The 27,772-nt window shown below is 36.2% G+C and overlaps 1 protein-coding gene across 1 annotated transcript in view; it reads left to right on the forward strand.

The window, feature by feature from the left end:
• Rasal2 (RAS protein activator like 2) overlaps positions 1-27,772 on the forward strand; it is a 146,314-nt gene that overhangs the window by 76,390 nt on the left and 42,152 nt on the right. Inside the window, exons 4-5 of the mRNA XM_055624475.1 lie at positions 12,943-13,052; positions 26,958-27,111. Coding sequence (XP_055480450.1) covers positions 12,943-13,052; positions 26,958-27,111 — 264 coding nt within the window. The remainder of the gene's footprint in view (positions 1-12,942; positions 13,053-26,957; positions 27,112-27,772) is intronic.

Here is a 27,772-nt window from a genome sequence, read left to right on the forward strand (position 1 = left end):
TTTATTTATTTATTTATTTATTTATTTATTTATTTATTTATTTATTTATTTATTTATTTTGAGATAGGGTTTCTCTGTGCAACAGCACTGGCTATCCTGCTATCCTGGACTTGCTTTGTAGACAAGTCTGACCTCAAACTCACAGAGATCCACCTGCTTTTGCCTTCCAAGTGCAGGGGATTAAAGGTGTGTGCCACCACACATAGCTTCCTTACTAACTTTTTATAGTTATCTTTTAGTCAACATTAATTAAACATCTAACATGTTCCTAAGAAAACTAAGAGAGAATAAAAGGGAATAATGTAGATATAATTTAGTCTTTCTAATTAGACCAATTACAATTGATGATAAAATATACAGATTAACTTACTAATTAAATTATAATTTGAAAAGTAAAAAATGAAGTCATTTCTCACCTTAGTCTCTCCTGGAGGGCAAGGTGACATTTTCTTAGTGAGTCATACTGCATTTTAAGGAAATGCTGTTAAAATTTCCTCATTGCTTGAATTACAGTATGGTTTCTGCTGTGAGAAAAATTCAAGCAGAGGTTTGTTGCACAGCCCCAGGTTTTCCTGGGAAAGGTGATGACATGTCTCTAGCTCCACTTCTCCCTGTCTTAAGGGAGCAGCAGCAGTGCTAGGACACCGCATGTCAGCGTCTCCTGGTCCCTCCACTGAGGCTTCAGAGAGCGGTTGCATAGCAGCAGTTTTATTTCCACCACCAGTCATAGCCAGATAACCAAGTTCAGTCTTTCGGGGTTACTCTAATGTATAGGTGGTAGACAACTTTTGTTCTTATCTTTGTTTTATCTACCAAGATCAAGAGAAAGCCAGCATTTGTTTTTATGCCAGCAATTGCTGGTTTTCAGCCTCTGTTTGAAGGAAAATAGTAATCCCCAACTAATTAAAGTAAGTCATTTTGGTGCTATCAGTTACTGTGGGCTTCTTCAAATGATGGGCTTTTGTACTATATTTTTAAATTATATACTGTAATTCTTAAAGCAAAACCTTGCTGTAATTCTACCTGAACTGAGTATAGTAGAAGTTTTTGAGTTGTTTTGTTGGTTTGCTTGTGAGTATTTAATTAGAATATGTTTAGATAACATTGGTGTCAGGAGGAAGATTGATATGCATAGCCTTTTTTGTTTCCATTTTCACTGATGGATTTTTGTTGTAAATTTACAGAAACATCTTCTGTACTCTGTGGGACACAAATACTATAACTGTGAGAGGGAAGCATTTTCATATTGGTATTCATTTGTTTTTAAGTGATATATAAAAGTTCTGTCTTTTTAATATACTCAGTAACTTCAGGATTAGGTACATATAAAAGTAATTTTGTCAGGGTTCACTTCAGTTTGATTGTATAGATAGGATATGCACTGACAAATTACACTAAGTCAAATTTACACTGGAAATTTTGCTGCTTATTTTCTACTTTCTTCATATAATGCTTTTTTGTCATATAATTTTTAATATATATGTCAGTACAATACATATGAGGAAAATAAGTTACAGTGCTTAGAACACTGAGGAGGAATTAGAATATGGAGAATTAGTATCACATAGTAATTAAGCAGCAAGAGTTCAAAAGTCAGGCTGCTTAATCTCAAAATCTGCCACTTAGCGACTTGTGACCTTAAGAGGGTTAGTTATCTTCTTTATATGAGACAGCCTCCTGTTAATAAAAGAAATTTACTATCAATTGCACATGTTTTGCTTCAGCCATATTAAGTCGCTACACCTATCAGTTTTAATGAGGAAGGATATTTTTGTCAGAAAAATTCACCCATCTTTATTGATTTGTTATGGCTTCCTTTCTAAGAGTAAAAATGAAGTTTTTATAGGGGTCTACAAGATCCACACACTTCTACCTGTCCTCCCCTTTCAGGGAGCAACAGCACTTGACTCCTCTGTGACTTCATGTCCTGCTTTTTGCCTATCGTTTTACACACACACAGACACACACACACACAGAGAGAGAGAGAGAGAGATACAGATACACACTGACTTTTTTTACTTCCTGGCGCTTCCTTGAACATAGTAGACAGGTTTCTGCCTTGAAGCCTTTACCTAGCATGCTTCTGCTGCCTGAAGTACTTTTCCCTCCAATTCAGGCTACTGGACCTTCTTAAGTTGTACTCAAATGTGGTCCTTCCCTATGGGACCTACCCTGACCACTTAACATCGACAAGGCCCTAAGCATGACTCTAGTTTACTGTGGCACTTGCCTTTATTTATTATGTTCTTATTTATTCTTTGTTTGTCTACTGGCACATATAGTTCAAAGAAGGCGAGGGTTTTTTCCAATGATATGTCAAATGACTCAGGTATATGACAAGTAATAAATGCTCAATAAAAACACTAATAAATAAAACATTTAAATATTTGTAGTGTGCTAGGTTTAAATCTTCACTCAGTATCTACTAGCTGTTTAAACTGAAGCAAGTTATTGTATACTTACTCCATGGAGTTGCTGCATGGATTAAATGGTTTAATAAAGTAAACATTAGGAAACATCTACTCTTCCAGGTATGATATGCACAAAGCTTTCAGTAAATTCATTAAGTTGACTAATATTTAGTGAGCACCAGCAACATACAAAGCATCATTGTGAATACCAGGGGACACACCTCTTAATGAACTAGACACAAATCTGAGATTCCAGAACCTGTTTTTATTGCCTTTCTTTCCTCTGGGTTGATAGTTTTCATCTATGTTCCTAATCAACAGGCTTTCACCCTGGATTCATATTCAGTATTAGTATTATATGTATTGGAAAAACAGAGATAAGGGATACTGAATCAAGATGGTATAAACCTCAAATATACTTTTACTCTAAGCCATACATTTACGGAGTACTGTGATACTATCATGATAAGAAGGGGAAAGGCCCCATCCTTTCTACTTTCTGTGTACCACTGATTATCAGATATAGGCGATGTCAGGTATAGGAGATGATCTACCATATTCTCAAGTTAAAAACTTAGTTTAGAAAGCAGCTTTAGGAGGAGAGAAGGCAGAGAGAGAGAGAGAGAGAGAGAGAGTCTTGCTCTGACCTTAAGTAGAACCATTTATTTATGGTGGGGGGCATCTTTGACACCTATATGTGTAGAAGGCCAAAGTGCCTACTAAGGAGAGTGGAATGTGGTCTTTCATGCCCCCACTCCCAAAATGGGTAGAAATGACTTACGAAGTCTGAATGGGAAGCAGGGAAGAGTAGCCTTTCGGCAGGAAACTATCATTCCTAAGCTTCAGAATATATAAAAATACAGGACAGATGAGTTATTGGTGTTTTGTGCTCAGAAGGGTCTGTGTTAGAGGGGATAGTTCCAAGTCCATTGAAGAGGGGGGTCCTTTGATCTTGTAGCGGGGGAGAATCTTAACTTGATGAGCTTCAATGGATAAGCAATTGCCATTCTGTATTCCTAAAGAGATTTGCAAAATAGTTATTAGAGGGCTAGAAGCAGGTGGTCTGATTCTAGAGTAGAATTGAGAGATTTTCTGTGGAACATTGGGGGAGGGGAAGGAGAGGGAAGGAGGCAAGAGAGACAGAGCAGGCCAGTGCAAGAAAGTGGGCATACAGTTAATTTGGAACAACAGTGATGTTCCCATTGCTGGACTGTTGCACCACAATGAGCTACAGACCAGCAAAGGAAAGGAACTGGAAAAAATAGGACTAATGTTAAGAATTGTATCTGGCCCAGGGTAACAGGGATGAAGGTTCCTTATAGCCATAGTTTCTCCATAGCATCACAACAGTCTTTTTGCAGATGTATTAGAAACAAACAAAACTGTTGTAGGGTGAAAGCTATTGGGAGAGCTTGCATGGAACATTTTGTTTTGAGTATAGGGTGAAATTCCGTAAGTAAACTATTTAAAAGAGAGTTAAAACGTAAGCATGAGTATAAACAGGAAGAAAAAGGAATGAGCCGGGGAGGGACTAGAGTGGGAAGCCCATATATAAGAGGGGGCTTATGCTTAGTTTTTTGTTGTTGTTTTTTTGTTTTGTTTTGTTTTGTTTTTCTGCCCTTGACTCTAGATCTCATTTCAAACCAGTTAGGATTTGTTGGTCTGGAAGCAGCATATTAAAAAGGGAGGACAGAATCCCATCCTTACCAGTAATCAGATCTAGTCCTTTTTAACTCAAGAGTACTGCAGCAGTCAGGGAGTGCAGCTGATTCTAAAGGATGTCATTATCTGAGCTGATGAGACAGAGAGGTTAACTGATACAGAGGAGGCTTCAAGTCCGCCTGTTTTAGTTTTCAGTCCCCAAAACAATGTCCAGAGTGGCAAAAAGAGTAATGAATTGGATGGCCCATGGCAGACTAGACCCCTTTTAGAGGTCATCTAAACTGCTTTTAGGGGGTCAGGTCCAGATCTTTCCTGTAACTGCTTCTTGGCTGACAAAGGGCAGTGAGGGGAGCAGTGCCTCAGAGAAGGGTCCATCCAAGGGGCCATGATAAAACTTAATGGTTGGCAAAGATCCAGAACATAGGTCAGGAGGTAATAACTGTACAACTTTGGGAGGAACACTAAGAGACAAAGTTACATGAGGAAAATTTTTATATCAAGATTAACATGAGTTAAATGCAATTTTATAACTAGGCCATGCACTGGAGTTCTGTAGAAGGGCAAAGTAACTGTAATTAGCTCTTTGTTTACATCAGACTCCTGCACAAGGAATGAGCACGGGGAAGCCTTGTAAAAGAAGTCAGTTAAAGTTAGCATCCAAGGAAAGCATGTGAAAAGAAAGTGTCTAAATGATATTCCATGCTTTTACATATGAATAACTTTGTATATTTGTTTTAAGTATTAACAATTCTAGCTATTATTTAATGAATAAAAACAAAGTGTCTTAAGTAAAACAAAATTTTTGGTTAAAAAAATTTGTTACGGTATAAATGTTTAAAATTGGAACTACCTTAAATGTCCATAATTATTAGTATTTGAAAATATGACTTAATACATATTTTGTAAACATCACATTGTAGTACACATATTCCAAGAGACAGTTTAATTCTAAGTTGCATTTCCCCAAAAGAAATGGTTTTCAATCTCCACTTTAAAAAGTATATAATCACTTTGTGAATAAAGTGTAATTAATAAAATTTAAAAAGTATATACTCAGAGACAGTCTGCCTTGTCAAGAATAAGTGATTCAATTTAAAAAGTTTTCTAAAATTAACCAGCTAACAGAATCTCTTAAAGATCTCAACATTTTTATTCAGTATACTCAACCAACAGATTTGAACAATGAAAGTAGTCAGTCAAATCTGTAACAATTATTTTTTTGTGTAATACAAAACTGCATTAACAAAGAAGGAAAAAGTCATCTCTTTATCCCTTTTGTCTGTGGGCAGCTCTCTAGGTTACCACATCCGACAACATATTTCTTAAAATCATTCTATTTAAAAAAAGATCGGTTATTCAAAAGCTTAATTTGTAAAGCAAGATAACCAAAATAATTGAGATATATATGTTGTCAAACTCAAACCTGCAATAAATAAATCAAAACAAATTTAAAGTAAACTTTGTTTAATGTAAACTAATATTTAAAATCAAGTATATTTTTTTCATGGATATAAGTAGGTCTCTCCCCCTAAGTGACCAGGAATCTCATTTTTCTGAGCCTCTTAAAATGTACTTTTACAAACTGCCAGGATTTTTTTTTTTAATGTTGTTGTTGTTGTTTTTTAATGACTCAATTCAAAACAACTCATCTTGAAAGCCTGATGTTGCCTCCTTAATCTAATAAAAGGGAGATACAGTGATAAGGAGATGGCTCAGTGGGTCTAGTTCTGTGGTTTTCAACCTTCCTAATACTTTGACCCTGTAATACAATTCTTCGTATTATGGTGACCTCCAACTATACAATTATTTATTGCTACTTCATGACTGTGATTTTTCTACTGTTATGCATCATAATGATGATCTGTGTTTTCCTGTGGTCTTAGGCAACCCCTATGAAAGGGTCTTTTGACCCCACAAGGTCTCAACCCAAAGGCTGAGAACTGCTTGTCTTGTTCTTTGGATACTGTCATAGTTGGGCTAAGTTCTAATCCCCTGAAATAGCCATTCCTTGTTCTCTGTGTCTGAAATTAGTTCTACTGGTTTAGCAGACACCTAGCTTCTACCAATCCAAAAGAGAAGAATGCCATCAGATAGTATCTTGAACCTATAGGAAAGTTTTCCCGTCTTGATGTACCTGCCTCTCTGATGTACCCAAAAATGTATTTTAAACTTGCCTTGATTTATAACTTTCTCTGTTCCATAAAACAGTAAAAACTTCATGAGACTGCTTCCATATTGGAACATAAAATTTGGCTTAACCGAAATCTGTGCTCTAGGACCATCGCCACTCAGAGTGACTCCAGAATAAACTATCTCTTATTCCCTTTAAGAACAGAGGTGTAATTTTTTGCATCGACATAAAACATATGAAAAAGTAGAAAATATAGTTTAAAGAGACAGAAAATATCAGAACCAAATTCAGATGGAATCACAAAATTGGAAATTTAAAAGTTATGATCAATATGCTAAGGACTTTTGTGGCTAGAGTGGACAGCGTGCTGGAGCAGAACAGATAGACAGGGTAAGCAAAGAAGAAGGAATTGAAAAGGAACTAGAAAGAAATGTTAGAAATTAAAAACTGTAGCAAAGACTGTCCTTGATGAGCCTGCTGGTAGAGCATAGCCGGGCAAAGAATCTCTAAGCTTAGAGACTTGTCAACATGAGCCAGAGGAAAGACTAGAAAACAAAGACTAGACCAGAGCAGAACAAAGGTAAATGCCCGTTGTTTAAAGAAAGAAGTCAAAACTAAAAACATCTGCATATCACATGATTCCAGCTATATGACACTCTGGAAAAAGTAAAATCACAGAATCAGTAAAAAGTCAGCAAAAGCACTGAGGGCTACAGATGGTTAATGGATGATTAGGTGGTGGTGCTCAGAAGATTCTTAGGGCAGTGAAAATACTCTGAATGGTACCATGATGTGCATACATATCTACACATGTCTAAAGCATACATATCTACATGTCTAAGACAGCACTGGCAATGGACGCTAATGAAAACTATAGCATTTGGACAGTAATGATCTCAAAGTAGATGCATCATTTCTAATAGATGTCCCCATGAGCGTGAAGTGGTGATAGAACAGCTGTGTGTGTATAGCGGGAGTGATTATATGGCGATTCTGTACCAACCACTGAGTTTGTTGTTGGGTTTTTTTTATAAACCTAAAACAAAGTATTCTCTGTACTTACATCTTCTCAAAGAAATGATAAGTAATTGGTATAATTTCCTCCTTAAATGTTTGGTAGCACTCACTAATTAGAACATATTCACCTGATAATTTATGTTCAAGGATTAATTGTTGAGTCAATTTGTTTTTCTTTTCGAGATCAAGTCGTTTCAAGTTGCGTAGGGTACCCCTGGGCTCAAGCAGTTTTACTCCTCCTTCAGTGCTAAAAGTGCGACTACAGGCACACACTAGAAAGCCCAGCTTCTTTACTACATGACAGGCTGATGGCTATTTGATATTTGAGCGTGGCAGATTTTGACTTTGAAGGAATTTCATCTAGGCTCTCAATTTTAGATGCACAGTTGTACTTTATTATCATCTTAAAATTGATGAGATCTATAGCAATATACCCTCTTTCATTTCTGATACTAGCAATTTGTATACTGTCTTTTTTTCTTACCCTGAATATAGGGTTATTCATTTTATTTATCACTTCAAGGAAACAAATATGAATTAGGGTCAGTGATTTTTCTCTTGATTTTATGCTTTCAGTTTTATTGACTTAAACCCATGTTTTTAGTCTTGTGTTTACTTAGTTTTTAATTTGCTAGTGTTTTTTTAGTTTCCTACAGTAAACATTATGTTATTGATTTTAGATCTTCTTTAATATAGTCTATATTTAATACTGTAAATTCACTTCTACTGTTTTTACTGCATTTCACAAATTTAGATGTGATCTCATTTTCATTTAGTTAAAGTGTTCTTTTAATTACATAATTCCTTCTTGACTCATATGCTATTTAGAAGTATATTATTAGGCTGGCAAGATGGCTCAGTAGATAAAGATGCTTGCTGCCAAGGATGAGGGTCTAAGCTCTGTCCGCAGGAGCGCAATTGATGACTACCACAATTTTCCTCTGACCTGTACATAAACCACACACACATAAGTCAATAAGCCTTTTCTTTTTCAGTTAAAAAAAAATGTATATTATGTAATCTAAACATTTGTCAGTCATCTTTCTTTTACTCATTTATAGTTTAATTCCATAGTTGTCTGAAAACAATCATTACATGATTTCTATTCTTTTAAATTTGTTACAGTAGGTTTCATGGCGTAGAATCTTTCTATCCATGGAAATTTCAGTAGACCTTCAGAAGAATTTATTCTGCTCTTATAAAACGAAAAACTCCATAGATGTCAGTTATGTTCAGTTGATTGTTTTACTATGGTTTCTGACTTCCTGCCTGTGTGATCTGTCTGTTTCTGATAACAGACTTAAACAGTTTTCAGTTATGACACCATAGCAGAGCCGTCTTCTGGCAGTTTATCAGTTTTGCCTTGTGTTCTTTGATGGTCTTGTTAGGTTTACATACACTGAATTTGTTGTCTTTGGGGACATTTATGTTTTTATTATTGTTACTTTGCTGATCTTAGTACCTTCTTTCTGGCATCTGCTCTGTCTGAGATGAATGTAGTTTCTCTGGTGTTGGCGACTTACATCTTCACAGTTCATTTGCCTTTCATCTCTGTATTTTAAATGACCTTTTCTAAACAGTGCATGGTTTAATCCTGTTGCATTATAACTGATACATTTATACTTTTAATATTAAAGTGATTATTGATGGATTACCAGCTAACATGTTTGTTACTATTTTGTTTACTGTTCTTGTTCTGTATCATTTTTGTCTCTTTTTCTTTTTCTTTTCTTTTTTTTTTTTTTTTTTTTTTTTTTTTTTTTTTTTTTTTTTTTTTTTGCTTCAGTTAGACTCACTTTACTTCTATAATGGTTATTGTCTTCACTTCCAAACTTCTTTTTGGTATTTGATATTCAGCAAGACTTTGAAACACAATTTTTTTTGTCTGAGAAAATTATGACTACTTCTTTCATCACTTTAGAAGAATAATTTTTAGGTTCAGAATTCTAAAGTAGTGGCGTTTTTTTGTTTGTTTGTTTGTATTGTATTGTATTTTTCCCCCTCTCATCTGTTTAGTTTTTTGCCATGTGTCTTGTTTCCATGGTTTCTGAAAAGATGTAATTCTTTTTTTTTTTTAGATTTTTAAATTTTTTTGCTGTGCTGGGCTGCATAAGACAAATTTCATGCAAGTTCGGATATGCTTTAAGCATGAAGCCATTCTTATTTCTGTGCATGAAGTGAATTTTCTTCTTCAACTCCCAGATTTTTTTAGTATTTATTCTTTAACTTTGATTTTCTTTGGCTTAAAATATGCATAATTTGGGGCTAGGGAATGGTTCAGTGGTTAAGATCACTCATTGTCATTGCAGAAAACCCCATAGCTTACAACCATGAATACCTTCAGTTCTATGGGCTCCAACACCCTTTTCTGAACTACGGTGGCATGCATGTGGTACACATACATACGTTCAGACAAAACACTTATACAAATAAAATAAATCTTTAAAAAATATGCGTATATGAAATTTTGATGTCTTTAGTTTGTTAGGAACATTTCTGCTGCTCGATGTTCTCTGTGGATCTTTCTTGCTCTGGTGTCTGATTTTAATTTGAGAAATTTTCAGGCATTATTTCATAGATTTTTTTTTTCTGTTTTTCATGGGGGGTTGTTTGTTTTATTTTCTGTCAGTATGCCATTATATGCATGCTACTTCTCGTGTACTCATTTCACAGTCATTGACTATGCTATTTTGATTTTGTCAGTCTTTGTTCTACTTGATGTCTCAATTTAGAGGTTTATAATAATAATATCTGTGCTCAGAGATTCTTCCCTCAGCCATTTCAGGTCTTCTAGTAAGATTATGTATATATTTATATATAGTGTCTGAATCTTGTGTTAAATTACAAACTCCCCTATGGCAGAATTTGCATTTGTTTTATTTTTAATTTTCTTACAACTCCTGATAAAATTCTATACAAAAAAAATAAGCATAAAATAAATCTTATTTAATAATATTACAGTAATGGAGTGTAGTGAAATAAGCATCAATAAAAGGTAAAATTCAAGGGCTATATAAATGAACATCTATTAGGACAGTATCAGTCAAGTGTTTATCTGTATTTTTATTTGAAATAAATTCATATTTGGTCAAGTCCTTGGCCTGAATCTCATTCGACCCTAACAGTACATCTAAAATTCTGTCATTAAGTCTTTCTTGCTGAATAGATTTCTGAGCACACGAAACAGTGGTTCTCAATCTGTGGGTAGCAACCCCAAAGGGCATCAGATATTCTACATATCAGATATTTGCATTATGATTTATAACAGTATAGCAAATTACAGTTATGAAGTAGCAACGAAATAATTCTATGGTTGAGTTACTACAACATGAGGAATTGTACTACAGGGTTACAGGATTAGGATGATTGAGAATCACTGGTAAGGAGACCATTCTGGTGAGAAATAGTAAATAAAACATTTATCTTGAGAACTAATGGCAACTCTCTATAACAGATCAGGCAATGACTGTTTAAAGAAATAGTTTTTAAAGATATTTCTTTCTCTTCCTTTAAATCTACTTATAATAAGCTGGAATTTAAAATATAGATTAGATAATTGCATCTCTATGCTATTTTTCTGGGGTTTATACATTCTTCCATTTTTCTTTTTAAATTTGTGTAGTTAGTTATTTCTCATGCTGGAGACTGAGCCCAGGACCTTTTCATCTTTCTCTCATGAGTGAATAAAGCCATAATGTTATAAAAATATTCACCTTATGTAAGAGGAAACACTAACTCACCTACAAAGGTAGAAACAATAATATCAGATCTGTCTTCAGTAAGTCTAGATGCCAACAAGTATGGGGTGATACATTTTAGGCTCTGAAAAGTAGTATCTGTTGATTAAGATTGCTGTGCCCAGAAAACTATTTTTTTTAATTAAAGAGAAATAAATATTTCAAGAGCAAGGCAGAAACTAAGTGATCTCATGATCAGCAAGCCATAACTGCAAAGAAAAAGGAATACTATGTACACAAGAGCTAAGAGTGGAGGCTTAATCACAAGAGCATGAAAGCAGTTTTATTTAAGGGATGATCAAAAAAGAGCAAACCACAGTTACTAACAGGGAAGAAATAAAAGCAAGCATTAACCCTTCCAACCAGAAATCAACAAACAAAGCTACAGGAATTAGTGAATTTCTCTCAGTAATAACCTTAAAGGTAAATAGTCTCAGTCACCAATAAAGGAGTACAGGCTGGGTTAAGAAACTAGATCAATTCTGTTTGTCTTCAAGAAACATGCTTTCCTGGTAAAGATTGAAAACCAGAAGATGGGAAACAATCTGCCAAGTGAGCAGCAGCCAGAACCAAATTAGAATAGCTCTTTTGTTATCTGATAAAGTAAACTTCAAACTGAAGTTCAAAGAGATAAAGAAAGGCGTAAGGAACTAATCTGAAAAGAAATCAAAGGGGGCTGTATGGGAGAAGGAAGAGAGCTAGCCAGTGCTTGGCAAGGAGAGAAGAGGGCAAGGGAGAGGAATGATTGAAAACAAGGTGTAGTGACATGCCTGATAATTCCAGAATGATGTCTTGTAACTGGTGATCATCTTCATTCTTGAATTTATGCAACATTTCTTTTTATTGTATGATCATTATTTGCGAGATGATGAGTTCTCTGTAGTTTGGTGCAGTGGCAAGAGGTCGCCAGAATAGAGTGCTTTGTTCATTTTTAATGTGTTGTCTGAGCATTTCATCATAAGTAACAATGTGTTTTAGTCAATCAAACCCACCCCTACTTCCTTCCCTCCAACTCCCCCCAAAACTGCAGCATCACGTTCCCTTCCCAATTTGATGTACTCTTTTTTCTTTTTCTTTTCTTTTCTCTTTTTTCAATGACTCCACTTAATGCTGCCGCTCTGTGCACGGTATAAGGTCATCCCCTGGAGCATGGGCACCCTACCAGAGCTCATATCCCTGAAGAAAACCGACTCCCCTTCAGTCAGCAGCCTTCAGTTGAGTGTATTGTCCGGCTAGAGATGGGACCTCAGAGCTCCTCCCCAGTCCATTACGAAATTTGAGCTAGTTTGATCTGGTGGTTGAGGTCACAGGTTGTGACTCCATGTAAACACTGTTTTCTTTAACTTTTCAGTACTTTAATGATTGCATAGATGACCTATATTTCAGTTAATAGTTTATCTGCATTTGAATTAATTTTATAAATAACACCATTCAAAGTGATGTGACCAAATTTTAATAACACTTTGGAGAATAACAATGCAATTCTTATACTACCTAGTTAACTCTCCCCTACCCTCCTCCATCAGTATCTTGAGTTTCTCTTGTACACCAGTTACCTTCCCACTTCAGGGACTTTGCACATGTTGTTCCAGTTAGCTATTTTTCTTAGATTAGGAAATTATTGGGTATTATTTCTATTGAAATTACTGATAATATGTCTTAGAACACAGTATGTTTGTCTGTTTTATTGCTGTCTTAAAAGTCCATTTGTAAACTTGGTTTTTATCTGCCACAACTAGTATTAAAATTAAGATTGATTCTACCAACAAGTTTAATTATCTGTTTTTCACATTAGGAAAAAAAAGCTCATGTCATTACCAAGAAGTTTCAAATAGCTAGTGTTTATAAAATTAAAAAAAGAAAAAAGAAAGCTAGATTCTGGCCCAGTCTTTCCTTTTCACTCTAAACTCCTTTTGCAAGTTCCCTATAGAAAGCAAGGTTCCCAAGTTGTTCTTTCTCCCACCATTCTGCCTTTTCATTCTAGGGGTTCTTCAGCAAGCGCCTGAAAGGTTCCATCAAGAGGACCAAAAGCCAGTCGAAGCTTGACAGAAACACAAGCTTTCGACTTCCATCCCTTCGAAATGCAGATGACAGGTAGGACATGGTTTATTTAAAACAAAGACAAGCCAACGCTAGAATGGATTATTTACTTACTCATTTTGAGACAGTATGTAGCTCTAATTGGTCTGGAGTTCACTATACAAACCAAGTTGGCCTTGAATTACAGATATCCAACTACCTCTGTTTCCCAAGTGCTAGGATTAAAGATGTGAATCCCCATGCCTAGCTTTGGGTGGATTTTGATAAGGCTTTTGAACTTTTTATACCTTTGCATCAGTGACAGAATAATCCAATACAAAATTTGATTTTCTTTTTGTCTTACTTATATTGAGACAAGGTCCAAAATGTTGGCTCAGCAGTTGACCAGTGTATAAAAAAGCATATAAATAGGAGAGTTTGGGTATATATAAGTTTTTAAGAATCAGATATACTGTTTCTGTAAATCAAGTTCTACTGGTTATAGTAAATTCCTTTTTCTTCAGTCAACTCTAAGTGCTAACAGAGATAACTAAAAATTGTTGAGTACTGGATACATATGGTTATCTTATTCAGTCTCCATAATTACCTTATGTAATAAGTAGGTTCTTATGCTGATTTTATACATGAAGAATTGGGTGCACAGAGATATTAAATAATCTTTTCCAAAATCATGCAGTTTGTAAATAACAAAAATGGTACTTTCACATGGGCATTTGGGTTCTGGCATCTGTGCTCTTTGCTACTATTTCTGTATGTTGCATTTAAAATTAGTCTTGGGTTTATAGTCACTTGCAGAAGACACATAATAGAAAGAAAGTAGGGATTTCAATAGATAGAACTACTAACTTTGTAAACTTCGCATGTTTAATTCATGTTAACATTATTAAAGATACCATCCTTTTGAAATCATTGAGTATATGCGTAGTCACATCTTAATATCTCACAGCATTCACAGTTTTAGAAATAGTGCTGCTGTGTCAGCACATGATTAGTATTGCCAGTGCTTACTGAGTGCTCCCTGTGCACCCAGCATTTTCCATGGACTGTGCGTACAGCTGCAGATGCTGTTCTTATCCTCACTTTACAGTTAAGGAACTAGAGGTAGAGAGACTGAGAAACTTATCCAGAGTTAAACAAGTAGTAGACCTAGATTTAAACTTGAGTCTGCCTTTCATGTTTGATACTCTTATATATACTTGGAGATTTGGAGTTAATCTTTTTTTTTTTTTTTCTAGTCAGTGACACTTTTCTGTTACCTTCCTCACAAATAAATTAAGGTGATATATTTGTGAGGTAGAGAATTTTCAGTTTTATTTTAGAGTTGTCTCCATACTGAGTTTTATGAGATCTCCTTATTGTGGACCACATAGAAAATAGTGAAATTTAAAAGTCTGTCTAGATGTACTCATTGGGACTGGACTCCACAACTCTGTATTTGATTGTTTGTGGTTTTCTGTGATGATCTGTCTGTTGCAGAGTTGTTTTGTTTGTTTTGTTTTGTTTTTGATGAGGGGGAAGTGAGGACTACACTTATCTGTGAATTTAAGGACAAATAGTTAGAACATAATTAGGGATTATAGTGGTTTAGTAAAGTGGAGAAGTAAAGCTGCTTTACTAGTTCTAGGTAGTTGACTAGGTTATCAGTACCAGGTTCCCTCTTGTTGAGTGGGCCTCTCTAACTGGTTAGAGAGCTGTTGGTTACTGCTAAGGTATGCATGCCACTACTGCACCCTAAGAGTCATCAGAGATAGTTAAGAGCCAAAGGATCAGGAAGTTTTCAGTGAGACTGTCTTTAGCTATACCTAAAACGTCTCATTCACATGACTGTCCATACATAAGCTGAACAAGGAAAACAACACAAGACCTCCACCCTACACAAAGAACTGCAGGCAGCTAAGGAATGCCAAGAGCAGGAGAAATAGTCTTACCCAGTGAAGAGTACACCAACCAATTGGTCATCCAATGCCAGATGGTCAGTCCTGAAAACATGCAGACAAGTTAAGCAGGTTCTATTTATGAATATATGTGTATATATGTACAACAGTTAATGAAAAATGAGGCTATGGATTTGAAAGAAAGCAGGGAGGATTATGTGAGAGGGTGAGAAGGGAGGAAAAGGAAGGGGGGGAAGGATGTGATTCTATTATAATCTCAAAAGAAATATTTTTTTTAAAAAGAGAAGAAAGAAAAATAGTTGGATCTAGAACTCACCATGTAGCCATTTTCACAATATTCTGCCAACCCTTGAGTATAGAGGTTTTCTCTCTTCTAGTATCTTCTTTAGTTCCTTTCTCCAGTATTTTAAATTTTCCATTGTAGATAAAATTTCCATTGCTGTTCTTTAGTTTGGTTTATTCAAAATTTGTGATATGGTTTTGTTTAATCTGGTTTGAAACAGTTGTGAATGGAATTGTTTCTCTTATTTCTTTTTCAGTGTATTTATCGTTAGTATATAAGAAGGTGCTGGGTTTCTGCAAGTTAATTTCGGGTCCTTCCATTTTGCTAAAAGTGTTTAGCAGATTCAACTGTTTTCTGGTGGACTCGTGGTCTCTTTTGTAAAATATTATGTTATCTACAAGTGAGAGGCTTTGACTTATTTTCCTATGTGTATCCCTTTTCTATCTTTTTATTATTGTTGTTGCTATTGCTGCTGTTTGTTGTTGTTGTTCCAGATAAGACTTCCAACACTATTGAACAAGAATGGAGAGTGGAAACTCTCATCATCTTTTGTTTTAGCAAAAATACTTTCAAGTTTTTCTCATTTAGTATAATGTCATATATCGCCTTTTTATGTTGTTATATGTTCCATCTGCTCTAGTCTCGGGATTTTATTAAATACCTTTGGATCTGTTGAGATGATTGTATAATATCTGAGTCCATTTGTGTGAATTGCTACTTTGTTGTGTCTTTATCTGATTTTGGTATTAGGGAACTTGGTTTGTAGAACGAGTTCAATGCATATCCGTCCTTATTTTCTATTTTATTGACTACTTTGAGAAGCATGAATGTTAGTTCTTCTGTAAAGGTATATAAGGTAGACTTCGCATCCATCTGGAGCTGGACTGCTTTTAGCTAAGAAATGTTTCATTACTGTTTCAAATCCCATTGCTCGTTATAAATGTGTTCAAGCTGTTTTTCTCATCTTGGTTTAATTTGGGTCGATCATATGCTTCTAAAAATTTGTCTATGCATTTTACATTTTCCACCTTAGTTGAATACAAGTTTTTAAGATATGTTCTTATGATTTTCTGAATTTCTTCTAATCCCTTTTGATCTTTTTAATGTTTTAGATTTATTTATTTTTATGTTTATGAGTGTTTTACCTGCATGTATGACTGTGTATCACATTTGTGAAATACCCACAGAGGTCCGAAGAGTGCCCTCTTCTCTTAATGCTCTTGCTACCCTTGGTCCTGGCATTGCAGGTAGTTATTAACTATGTGTAGGTGCTGGAAATCGAACCCAGGTTCTCTGCAAGAGCAGTCATTGCTGTTGACTGCTGAGCCAGCTCTCCAGCTTTTTAATTCTATTAAATGGGCGCTTCTCTTTCTTTGGTTAGTTTAGTTAATAACTTATTGATCTTTTTCATCTTTTCAAGGAACCAACTCTTCCTTTCATTTATATTCTCTCTCTCTCTCTCTCTCTCTCTCTCTCTCTCCCTCTGTTTACATCTCATTACTTTCTACACAGATCTTATTTCTTTCTGTCTACTGAAAGAAATGGAGTTTAGCTTGTTCTTGTTTTCCCCAGGCCCTAAGGTAGACTGCTATTTATTTGTGAACACCTTAATTTTTTTAAATATTTATTATGTATACAATGTTCTGTCTGAATGTAGACCTTCTAGATGGTTGTAAGCCACCATGTAATTGCAGGGAATTGAACTCGGGACCTCTGGAAGAGCAGCCAGTGCTCTTAACCGCTGAGCCATCTCTCCAGCCCCACTTTAATTTTTTTATGTAGGTACTTTTAGCTATAAAATTTCCTATTAGATCTGCTTTCATAGAGTCCCACAGATTCTAGTATGTTGTGTTTTAAGTTTTTTCAATTCTAAAAGTATTTTTTTACTTCTTGATTTCTTCAGTGACTCATTAAAATTCAAAAGTTTATTATTTGACCCTCATGGATTTATATATGTTCTGTAGTTCTTGTTGCTTTCTAGTTTTAATTTCATTATGATGACGTAGAATACAAAGTTATTTCTATATTCGATGCTGTTATTCTATTTCTGTATTGTATGATCTGTTTTGGAGAAAGTCCTGGGGGCTACTGAGAATATTGATTCTTCAGTGTTGGGATGAAATATTCTACAGATGTCTATTAGTCCCATTTGACATGCTATTATTTAGCTCAGTGTTTTCTGTTTATTTTTGTCACGGTGTCCTGTCCTGAGGAGGAGGAGGAGAAGGAGGAAAAAAAAATTACTAAACCAGCTTGCAGAAAGAAAGGGTTTATTTTGACTTTTTCTTTATAGTCCATCTATCTATGCTAATAAAACTAGAAAAATCTCAATTTTAGATTACGTATTAATCAGATACAGTTGCTATACAAAAAGGATTTCTGAAGTCTTATCACTTAAGATATAAATGAGCTGTTATCAGATACTCAAAGCAGTAATCACTAAAACAATACATTGTCCCCTCACATAAAAGTCCAAATCTGCCATTCTCAGGATCTTCAAGGAGCTCTTTATGAATACGTGGTAATTGTTTTAGCTTTGCGTATGATATCCATTTTTCAGGCATCAGAAAAGAGGAACCCTTTTAAGGGTATTGTCTACTACCAACTGAGTTTTCTCTCTTTAAAGGAATTTCCATTAAACAGTCCAGTGATCCCTGGTTAGTCATTGCTAACTTTTATTTTGTAAATTTTTATAATTGGGTATACTGTGCCCCCTGATAATGCAAGGGCCTAGTCTTATATTCAGAGAAAAGGGTAGATACTGAGAAATGGTCAGCTAGCTAGCATTTGCCATTGAGGATTAGTTTAGCATACATACTTCCAGAATTCTGGAAGAGTTCAGATCCTGCCCTACTTTAGAAGGCTAGTATTCAAGATAAAACTTATCCCATAGACTGGAGAAACTAAAGTTCCCCCAGAAAGATTTATAGTGGTCGTGTTTGTCTTTCTCTGTTAAAATCCCAACTGGTGAGTACATGCCAGATAAAAACATCCATACAAATGCATGGACATAAAATGTTCACAGCAGCATTATTCAAAGTAATCATGATTACCAAAGTGATCATGACCCAAATGACCATCAACAGATGACCACATGAACATAATATATCAACATAATATTAGTCATCCATAAAAAGAAGGGAATACTGAAACATGATACAATGTGTATGACTGAGTTTATCCTTGAAAGCATGATAATTGAAAGACGTTTGCCAGGGACTGTGGGCATAGCACAGGAATACAACACTGTCTAGCATACATTTTTCACACACACACACACACACACACACACACACACACACACATTTAAGAAAAAAGCTAATCACTTTAGTTTTCCCAGTCTATGGGATAAGTGTTATCTTGACTACTAATTCTAAATACTGTGTTTCCATTTGTAGAATATGGAAGTGTCAAGAATAGGAAAATGCATGGAGATTAGTAGTTGTCAAAAACTGAAAATGTGATATAGAAAAATCCAATCAAAGAAGAATAAATACAGAGGAGTATTGGGCTTCTGTTTCCAGTGGTGAAAATATTTGGGGCATAGGTTGCAGTGATGACTGCACAATTCTGAATGTACTGATAACTGTGTACACTTTAAATGGATGGATGTTGTTGTGTGGATGATATCTCAAGAAAGATGTTTAAAGAAAAGAAAAACAGCTGGCCAGGAAGCACTCTACAATGGAGCTCATTAGTCTGTGAGCTCATTCCAGGAACAGTTTCCACTGAGCTTTTACTTAGTGCCGTGCTCTCAAACATATACCCATATGTCTTAAAGATTCCAAAGAAATACCCAAAAATGAAGAACAGAGATCAAAATATTCCACTAAAGAGAGAGCAAGTTCACAGCAAACAAATGATTTCACAAGTAAAATCATATGCCTATAAAATAATAACTACATAGTAGAAAGGGAAAAAACAAGAAGCTCTTGAAAGTTAATATGAAAGATAAAATAGTCAGTGTTGCAAGAAGTGTAACAGAAGATTAAAGGATCAGGCTGGCAAGATGGCAGAAGCAGGTGAGGGCACTGCCACCAACCTGGGATGACCCTGGAACATCCACAGTAGAAGGACAGAACACACTTCCACAAGTTGTCTTCTGACTTCCACACCCACACACAAAATAAATCACTAACAGAAAGAATGAAAGAGTCAGTGCACAAGATTATAGAAAAAGGAACAGAGACTGTAGGGAAGACCTTGTCAAAGGAATAATTCAAGAAAATGTCCCCAGACAAGAAAAATGTCCAGACTGGAGAGGCCACCTAATTTTCAGGACAGTTAGTGGTAAAGACCCCTGAACAGAAACATCTGCTAGTAACATCGCAAGATATCGGATCATTAAAGTTTTGGGGTTTTGCTTTGTTTTATTTTGTTTTCTATCCTTTCAAAGCTTCTAGAAAGAAAACAGCAGGTTATACGCAAAGAATTAGGGGTGGGGAACATGGGGTAATGAAGTGACATTGGAAGTTTTGGTAAAATTACTGAAACTAGAAGTCTGGGGGAACATGTCTTTTATGAGAAGAAATATTTTTCAGCTCGGTTCTTTTACGTTCTTAAATATCAAACTAAGGAGCTTAGACTGTAGACTACAAGCAGCAAAGGGCCTGTAAACAGTTCTCGGCAAGTGACACAGAGAGCCATGCTGTAAATGGAGAAATGACACAGAGCCATGCTGTAAATGGAGAAATGACATAGAGCCATGCTGTAAATGGAGAAATGACACAGAGCCGTGCTGTAAATGGAGAAGTCCTGTACTATGGAGTAGGACATTTTAGATCACTTGCTTTGCGAAGACCACATTTGGGGAGCAGTTACTGTAAAGCCATTGTGAGATATAATGAAGGCTCTAAGGAGACTATTGGCAGTAGAAATGCAAAGTCAAAAGACAGGATATTAGGAACACTTTAGAGAAAAAAAACAACAGAATATCACAGAGTCATTGTTTAAAAGTCATCTAATCAGTTAAAACCCAGCAAAATCATTTTCTAGGATCCATATTAGTTGTGTTTGGACATTGAATCTGTGTCACGTAAGAGGGCATAAGACCATGAAAAATCTGATTATTTTGCCTTTTGTTCACAAGCACTTAAGACTATGGAATGATGAAAAACACTGAACCTACACATTGCCAGATTTCAAGTACTTGTTGCCAGCCCTAACTTTTGGATTTTTTTTCTTAATAGACACAGGAGTAAAAAGGAGATCAGACATTCTATTCTAGTACCATCTTAGTTTTCCATTATGGTCTGTGAACCTGACAGATATTTGTATCTTGCTTCTTTGAGGAGTCCATGAGGGATTTTTCATCTCTAAGGACGCTCTCACCTATAGTTTCATTCAAGGAGCTCTGTGGAGAAGGTGTATACACCCAAGCAAGGGCATGAAGGCCAGAAGTCATATCAGGTGTCTTTCTCTATCAGTGTCCACCATATTTTTTAAGACAGTGTTTCCTCTTGAACGTGAAGCTCACCACTTGGCCTACTGCAGTTCCCCCGTCTCTACCTCTTGTCACTGAGACCATAGCCATATGCTATGCCTAGTTCATTCATGGGTATTGGGTTACAGAATTCAGTTCTCCAGGCTTACACAGCAAGCTCTTTACACACTGAGCCATCTCCCAGCCCATTCCAAGAATGAATTTTTGTTGTTCTGGTCCCTTCACAACTACAAAGAGCAGTCATAAATTCTTTGCACTGACAACCATTAGGAACTAGGAGTACAGACCACTCCAAAACTTAGTCACTGCCAACACGTAGTCATTTCTGATCATCTAGCTATCCAGAAAGAATCAAACCTTACCCCATTTCCACTAATCATATGTATCGTAGAAAAAAGGGGATGAGCCACACAGTTTACTCAGAATTCACCCTCACAAGTCTTTTGACTTTTCCACTTTCTGGTCACTCTCTATGGTCTTGATCTAACTGAGGATTCAAAATAGTGGAATTAGTCCCAGAACATTTCTTTTATAAACACTATATCTTGTCTAGTACCTCACTTTGGAATAGCACCTCTCTTTATCTCAGTATCACAAATGAAATTGCAATTGTAATATCTTACTGCATGTGTATAATACTTTTATTATAATATTAGTGTACTATGCAGAATACAACATGGCCTGGTCCCTTCCTAACTCCTATTATCTCTGTCAACCCCCTGAAGTCTTTCCTTTACAGTACTTCCCATGGTATTTTCTGTTATTGTTCTGCTTGTGATTTTGTTCTCTCTTCTCAGATAACATCTCCTGTTCCTATACTCTGTCCTGAGTCTGTCTTAATTTTAGTGCATGCTCATGCAGGAATACCCAAGTCAGAAATTATATGCTCCCTATCTCTTGTATTCTTTCCATATTTTCTAGACTAAGTCCTTACTCTACCTGACCACTGACCACCTATGGCTAACTGTAAATGACTTATTATAGAACGAACTGCACTGTATTAGGTATGTGTGTATTTCTGCTTGCTGTGCTTCTTGCATGATGATAATTGTGGTTCATTGGTGTTGCAGCTGGCTAGGACTGTCTAATTTGCTTCTCTCCCTTGGTAGTTTACATAGTATTTTCTGAAATTATGAAAGTTAGACCACAGGGAAGAGACTTTCAGGTCAGATCTAGCTTGAGTCATCTGGGTCATGTGTCCTAAGTGTGTGATGTCTTCAGCAGTGTAGGGCACCCTTACCCTCTGAGAGGCAACATCACAGAAAACCACAACAGGACACATTGCAGAGCTCAATGGATTGTGGGGAGCCAGCCCAAACAGAGAGATCTATGTCACCGCTCTTGCATCAAGAACATAGCGGAAGAGGGGGACAGAACCCCAGGAGGAAACAAGACAGAAACAACAGCAATATCAAATTTTCCCTCTAGATTAAGAAGTACAAGCCAGCAAAGGCAGGCAGATCTCTGTGAGTTCAAGGCCAGCCTGGTCTACAAAGAAAGTTCTATTATAACCACCGTTACACAGAGAAGCCCTGTCTTAAATACCCTCCTGCCAAAAAAGGGGGGGGAGAGAAGAAAGAGTTCATATATATATTTGTGTGTGTATAGATCTATACTTAAAGAAAAAAGGATATCAACTTGAGAGTGGGGGGAGCATGGGAGCTGCAGAAGAGAGGAAAAGGTGGGAGAAAGTAATGTAATTCTATTTCAATTAAAAATAGTTTTAAAAGAACTTAGTATTTCCACCTTTAAGTGGTCTTTTAGTTGAGTTGTATTCTAGGTGTAATTTAGTTTATTTTAATGTCTTTGCTTAATTCAGTGTATCTGTTTATATTTGTTTGATTGTACTAATAGGTTTTAATACATTTGCAATTTAAGGACCAAGAAAAACATATTATAAAACAATTTCTATTTGAGACAGTGGAATTTTCTACTTCTCAAATGTACTTTTAATATTTATAGTCTCTATGTTCCTTTCATTGAATGTGTACATGTATACATGTTGAAGTTGCTGTATGTTTCACATTTTGTGGGATGGTAAGCCATGAGGTTTTTATTTCAAATGATAACTCACGCTACATACAGATACACTGCTTTTATCTGGGCTCAGCATCTGGGCTCATTAAGACTCTCGAGACTTGAGAGCAGTGAGAAGGAAAATCTGCATTATGTACTGTTCTTCCAAAAGTAGCTCTGTGTAGCTAACATAAAAATCAGTAGCAGAAGCAGTGGGGACTGCTTTCACCTACAGCAAACAGGCCAGTGCAGCTGGAGCTATCAAGATTCTCTGAGGGTTTTGAGTACACAACAGAACACTAGTGAGTGAGATACAAAGCCTGAGAAGGGGTGCTAAAATTACAATACAGGAGAGTTATATGTTCAACAAATAGAATCACTTGGAAATGTTCACAAAATGTCTGATTAGAAAACAGTAAAATCCAGGGAACAGGGAAAAAAATAATCTTGTCTTTTGAGATCTCAGTTTTAAAATATATTGAGTGTTGAGATACCCAGGTTTATTAATGACTACGTGGGACATTTTCAGAACAAGTGCTATAAGATGCATGCTAGTTAAAACACAAGTGTGGTGCAGCACCCAGCTACAGGCTCCGCGTCTCTCCCAGAATCCAGTGACGTAGTTCAGAACCATAACTGCCAACTAAGCAGAAATTCACCTGCACCAAGTGCAGGATTTTGTGTGGCAATAAGCATTTTTAATTAAAAGTTTCCCAATTTCTAAATTTGGAACTGAATCTGTAAACATGTGGCAGAGTGAGCTAGCCAACCCCAGCACTATTGGAGCGTTGGGGGAAACGTGACTTTTTAAGAAATCAGATGGGTGAGCTGAGCAAATCCGGCTGTGTTTACTTCAAACTGCACTAATCAGAGTTCTTTTATGCTTTTCCTTTCGCACCAGTGCACCCACCAGTGTGTGTGATGGCGCCCAACTCCAGTATTCACTTTCCTCTTTTTATGACTGATTTTAAGTAGTGATGACGGCTCCAGCAATGTAACAGGCATTTAATATGGTAACAGAAAGCCTCTCTTGCCTTGTACTTTATATCCTAAATAAGTCAGAACCAGCGAGTAATCTTCATCAGCAATTAGATTTTTAACCCATGCCAACCCATACCCTCACAGTCCATAAGTTGAAGTGTAGAATATGGTGCTCCTTAATTTAATGTAAAATCAAACTGTAGGAAGCAATTTTCCAGTTAAATTAACCCCCAGATTATTCCTGTGTGATGTTTATGCTAATGGTGTGGGACAAAGGAGTGTAGTCGGGGAAGGGACCTGCCAGTAGTCCAGAAATGCACATTATCTGCTTTTAAGGCCAAGTCAGGTTTCTTAATAAAGGCCCTTGTCAGCTTACCTTGGAAAAGTTGTTTTAAACTCATTATTTCTCCCAATAAATCCCCATTCTGTTCCATTAGAGAAGTAAACTGTGGCACCAGCTCTAAAATTCAGTAGTTGGATCTACAGAAAATCAATTCCTCTGAAGGTACAGGAGGAGGTAAACATGATTAGAGGTGACACGGGGTTTCTAATGCCATATTGAAATAATGGCTCCTTCTCCCTTCTTGCCCTGAGCCATCCCCAGGCTGTTTGATCTTGTGTTTACTGTAATCATGCTTCTGTGGGAATTACTTCTCAGAGACACTGTCTTCCGAGTAGAGGAAGAGCTTGCTTATTTCTTCAGTATTAATGTTGGACATGTTAGACTTTGGCTGTTGATTCATGTGTGTATGTATCCATACTCTGAACTATGTAGTAATTACTGAAATTTCAGTAAGTACCTTTTAAGTTATAATTCCAGATGGCTTGAATAAGATGAGTTTTTTATGGCAGCTGTTGGAAGTTGAACTATACTGGACAAGCATTGAAAAAAAATATTTTATTTCACTTATTCTAAAGTTAGAAAATAACTTTAAACCAGATAAATCATGCAAAAAGAGACTTTTGCCTAGAGTGGGCACAGCATAGGAAACTGATGTGAGAGATTGTATTGTAAGAAGATATAGTAGGTGTAGCTAGTGGTAGCTGGCAGTCACAGGAAACCCTTCTGGATCTGTCCCTAAGTAATTTTTATTAAGACACCATTCCCTATCCCCAGAGCTGAGAATTTCATGGGGATGGGCCCTCACTGCTCTTTCCCTTCTTTTTTTAAGCAGTCACCTTCGCCATGTTTGCAGATCATGCTCCCTGAGTCCTGCCAGCTGCAGCTTCTTCCTGCTGCTTTCCAGCTCTAATCTCCTTAAAGGTGTAGCACCATGGCAACAGGCCCAGCCTAGAGCCCTGGAACCTTGTTTGTGTTACCTAAGGACTTAGATGCAGCCTGGAGGAATTAAGGGATATCACCTTCACTGCAGGCTGTGGATAGAGAGGACTTGTTCGATTGTTTGCGTTTCTGTCCTGGCTTCTATTGAAGACTTGAATAACACCTGAAAAGCATTTATTCGGCATCTATAACTGCAGGCAGCAGGGAAATGATTCCCAGTTGGTTCCTGCCTTCTAAACCGAGAGTTGTTTTCTGAGATGTAGTCCAGGAAGTGACTTTCTACACGGGGACATGTGGCACCGCTATGGTTTGGGGCTGCACTGCCAGGTGGCTGTACACTTGCTTCATGTAGGTAGACATTTACTTTGTTTTAAATAAAATTAATTCATATTTTAACTGTTTTGGAGATTATAACAAGAGAAACTTTATTGTACACCTTCTCCTTTAAATATATTGCGACCTTTCCTGGTGAGCTAATCATCCCAGAGCTGGAGCAGTTCCTGAGGACAGCGAGATATCATTTTCTGTTTGTTTTACAAAGATTATGGTGTCCTGTTTCTTCAATCTGGCTTCTGGCTTATTGAGAAAGGCTGCATTACGATAAATTGACTAAGATCAAAAAAAATTAGTTATAATTGTACTGTATTTGCACCACATAACATCAAACATGTTTTCTTATCTAGAACAAAGGGAAATGAATCCAACTGTTGCTTTGTAGAATTTTATGTGCACTATATATATTTAGTGGCTTTTGTCCTTTTTTTGTGCATACCTTGCATTATTAATGGGAACTACTACACTGCTTTTTTTACTTAAAGAATTGCTATCAGAACTCAGGTTTGTTTTTTGTTTTTTTTTTTTTCAGCCTAAACTTTAGATGGTCGTTATTATTTGCTGTTTTTGTTGAACCAACAGGCTGAATTATCTTTAAGTTGTTTCTTGTTTACAGAGTCTTGTTTACAGAGTCTAAGTAGAGTGGAGACATAGTGACCTTAATGTTTCCAATATCCTGTAGCTTTACAGTTTAGACTCTTCTGACAGCAAGTACTGAAACTCCTTTCAGTATTAACCTTGTTACTAGTAAATAAATAAAGCTGCTTATTTAAAATATTCTACCAAAACAAATGTCTTTACATAGACATTTCTTTTTAGACATATAACTAAGACCTACTTGAAGCAGATGGGTGTTTCAGTCACTAAGTATAATTATTGACCAAAGCTGCACGACCATACATTGCTGAATTCAGGAAAATTATTTTCCATCATGTTGAGCTCATTAATTTTTACAGTTTACAATAGGAAGGCAGTGAATTATTTATCTCCTTTGGTGACAGGAACGAAGCTACCTACCCATGACCAAGAAAACAGTGAGCCAAGATGCTTGCCTGGCAGTGTCAGCTGTTCTCTGGGGAGTCTTGTTTTAACTATGGTGGGCGCTTCCTCAGGGCATTTCTATTCTTTACTCATATTTATACGATAGAGGATGTATAGAAGTCAAAGTTTGCCAGAAGAGAATTCCTTATTGAGATGGAAATCAGGCTGTTTGATTCTTGTGCAGAAAAGTTTGTCTTTCTTGCTGTCACTCTCACTCCTCCTGCTTGCTTTCCTTCTCTTACATACTGGTCAGGTTGGGGTGGGAGTGGAATCTTGTAACACACAAAGAAGCAAGCTGAGGATTCAGCCATTGTTGGTGATAGAAGAAAATAAATGTGTACCTCAAACAAAATAAGAATGTCTTCCAATAGTGCTTTTGCATAAAAAGTGATAAAGTAATTCTGAATAGTATGTATTCATTTTCCAATATAGAAGTGATAATATAACATCTGTATAGGAACGTAGAAGTCCTTTGAAGCTTGTAAAATTATGTCTTTATGCTTTGTTGAAAAGATGTGTTCACACATAGTTTATGTATGCCATATGAATGTGCTTAATATTGTTACTACATAGGATATCTGTTTGTTCCTCCTTTTATTTTAACCCCTTCCACTTTTGTACATTTTCATTAGTCTCCTTTCATTAGACTTCATGTAACACTGCCCTAAGTATCTTCTACTTTTAGGTCTCGTGGTCTGCCTAAACTGAAAGAGTCTCGTTCACACGAGTCCCTGCTGAGCCCGTGCAGTGCAGTGGAATGTCTAGACCTTGGTAGAGGGGAGCCAGTGGCAGTGAAACCACTCCATAGTAGCATCCTTGGACAAGACTTCTGCTTTGAGGTAAAAAGGAATAAGAACTGTAGACACTTCTGTAGAATAGTTGATAATAATTTGACAATTTCACTATAGTGTTTCTTATTTATCTTAACTGGTTTTCAGTTCCAGAAATTTTTCTACTTATAAGGGAAAAGTTGAAAAAATCTAATAGAATTATATTTGTAATCAAGTTATTAATGATGCTCATGTCTTTGCCTTTGTCTACTTTTAAAAAAAACCTTGAGCACTTTTGTACATTCTCAGCATAGGTTACAAGATTAACAATAGCATCTCAAAGTAATATGTTAATTTTTAAATTGACAAAGATATCATAATTTTAAGCCCTAATTTTAAAGAAATTTTCAGAAAATCAACCAAAATCACATGTTTTTATCTATAACATGAGTGATTCTTGACTTAGGACCATACCTTGCTTGTTTTTGTACTCTCCTGCATGTTCCTCAATCAACAGCCACATTTCAGGTCCCCACTAACCATCTGAATCTAGGAGCTGCCATTTCAGACAAAGTATACAGTCTGTCTGATTTGATTCATTGTATTATGAACTGAGAGTAAATGAACAGACTGCAACAGTTTGATCAGGTCATTTATATGTGTTTTGTAATTAATAATAATAATGATGATGATGATGATGATGATGATGATGATGATGATGATGATGATG

This window comes from Psammomys obesus, unplaced genomic scaffold (assembly GCF_907164565.1).
Source record: "Psammomys obesus unplaced genomic scaffold, mPsaObe1.curated_primary_1811, whole genome shotgun sequence".
In the NCBI taxonomy this organism is placed as follows: Eukaryota; Metazoa; Chordata; class Mammalia; order Rodentia; family Muridae; genus Psammomys; species Psammomys obesus.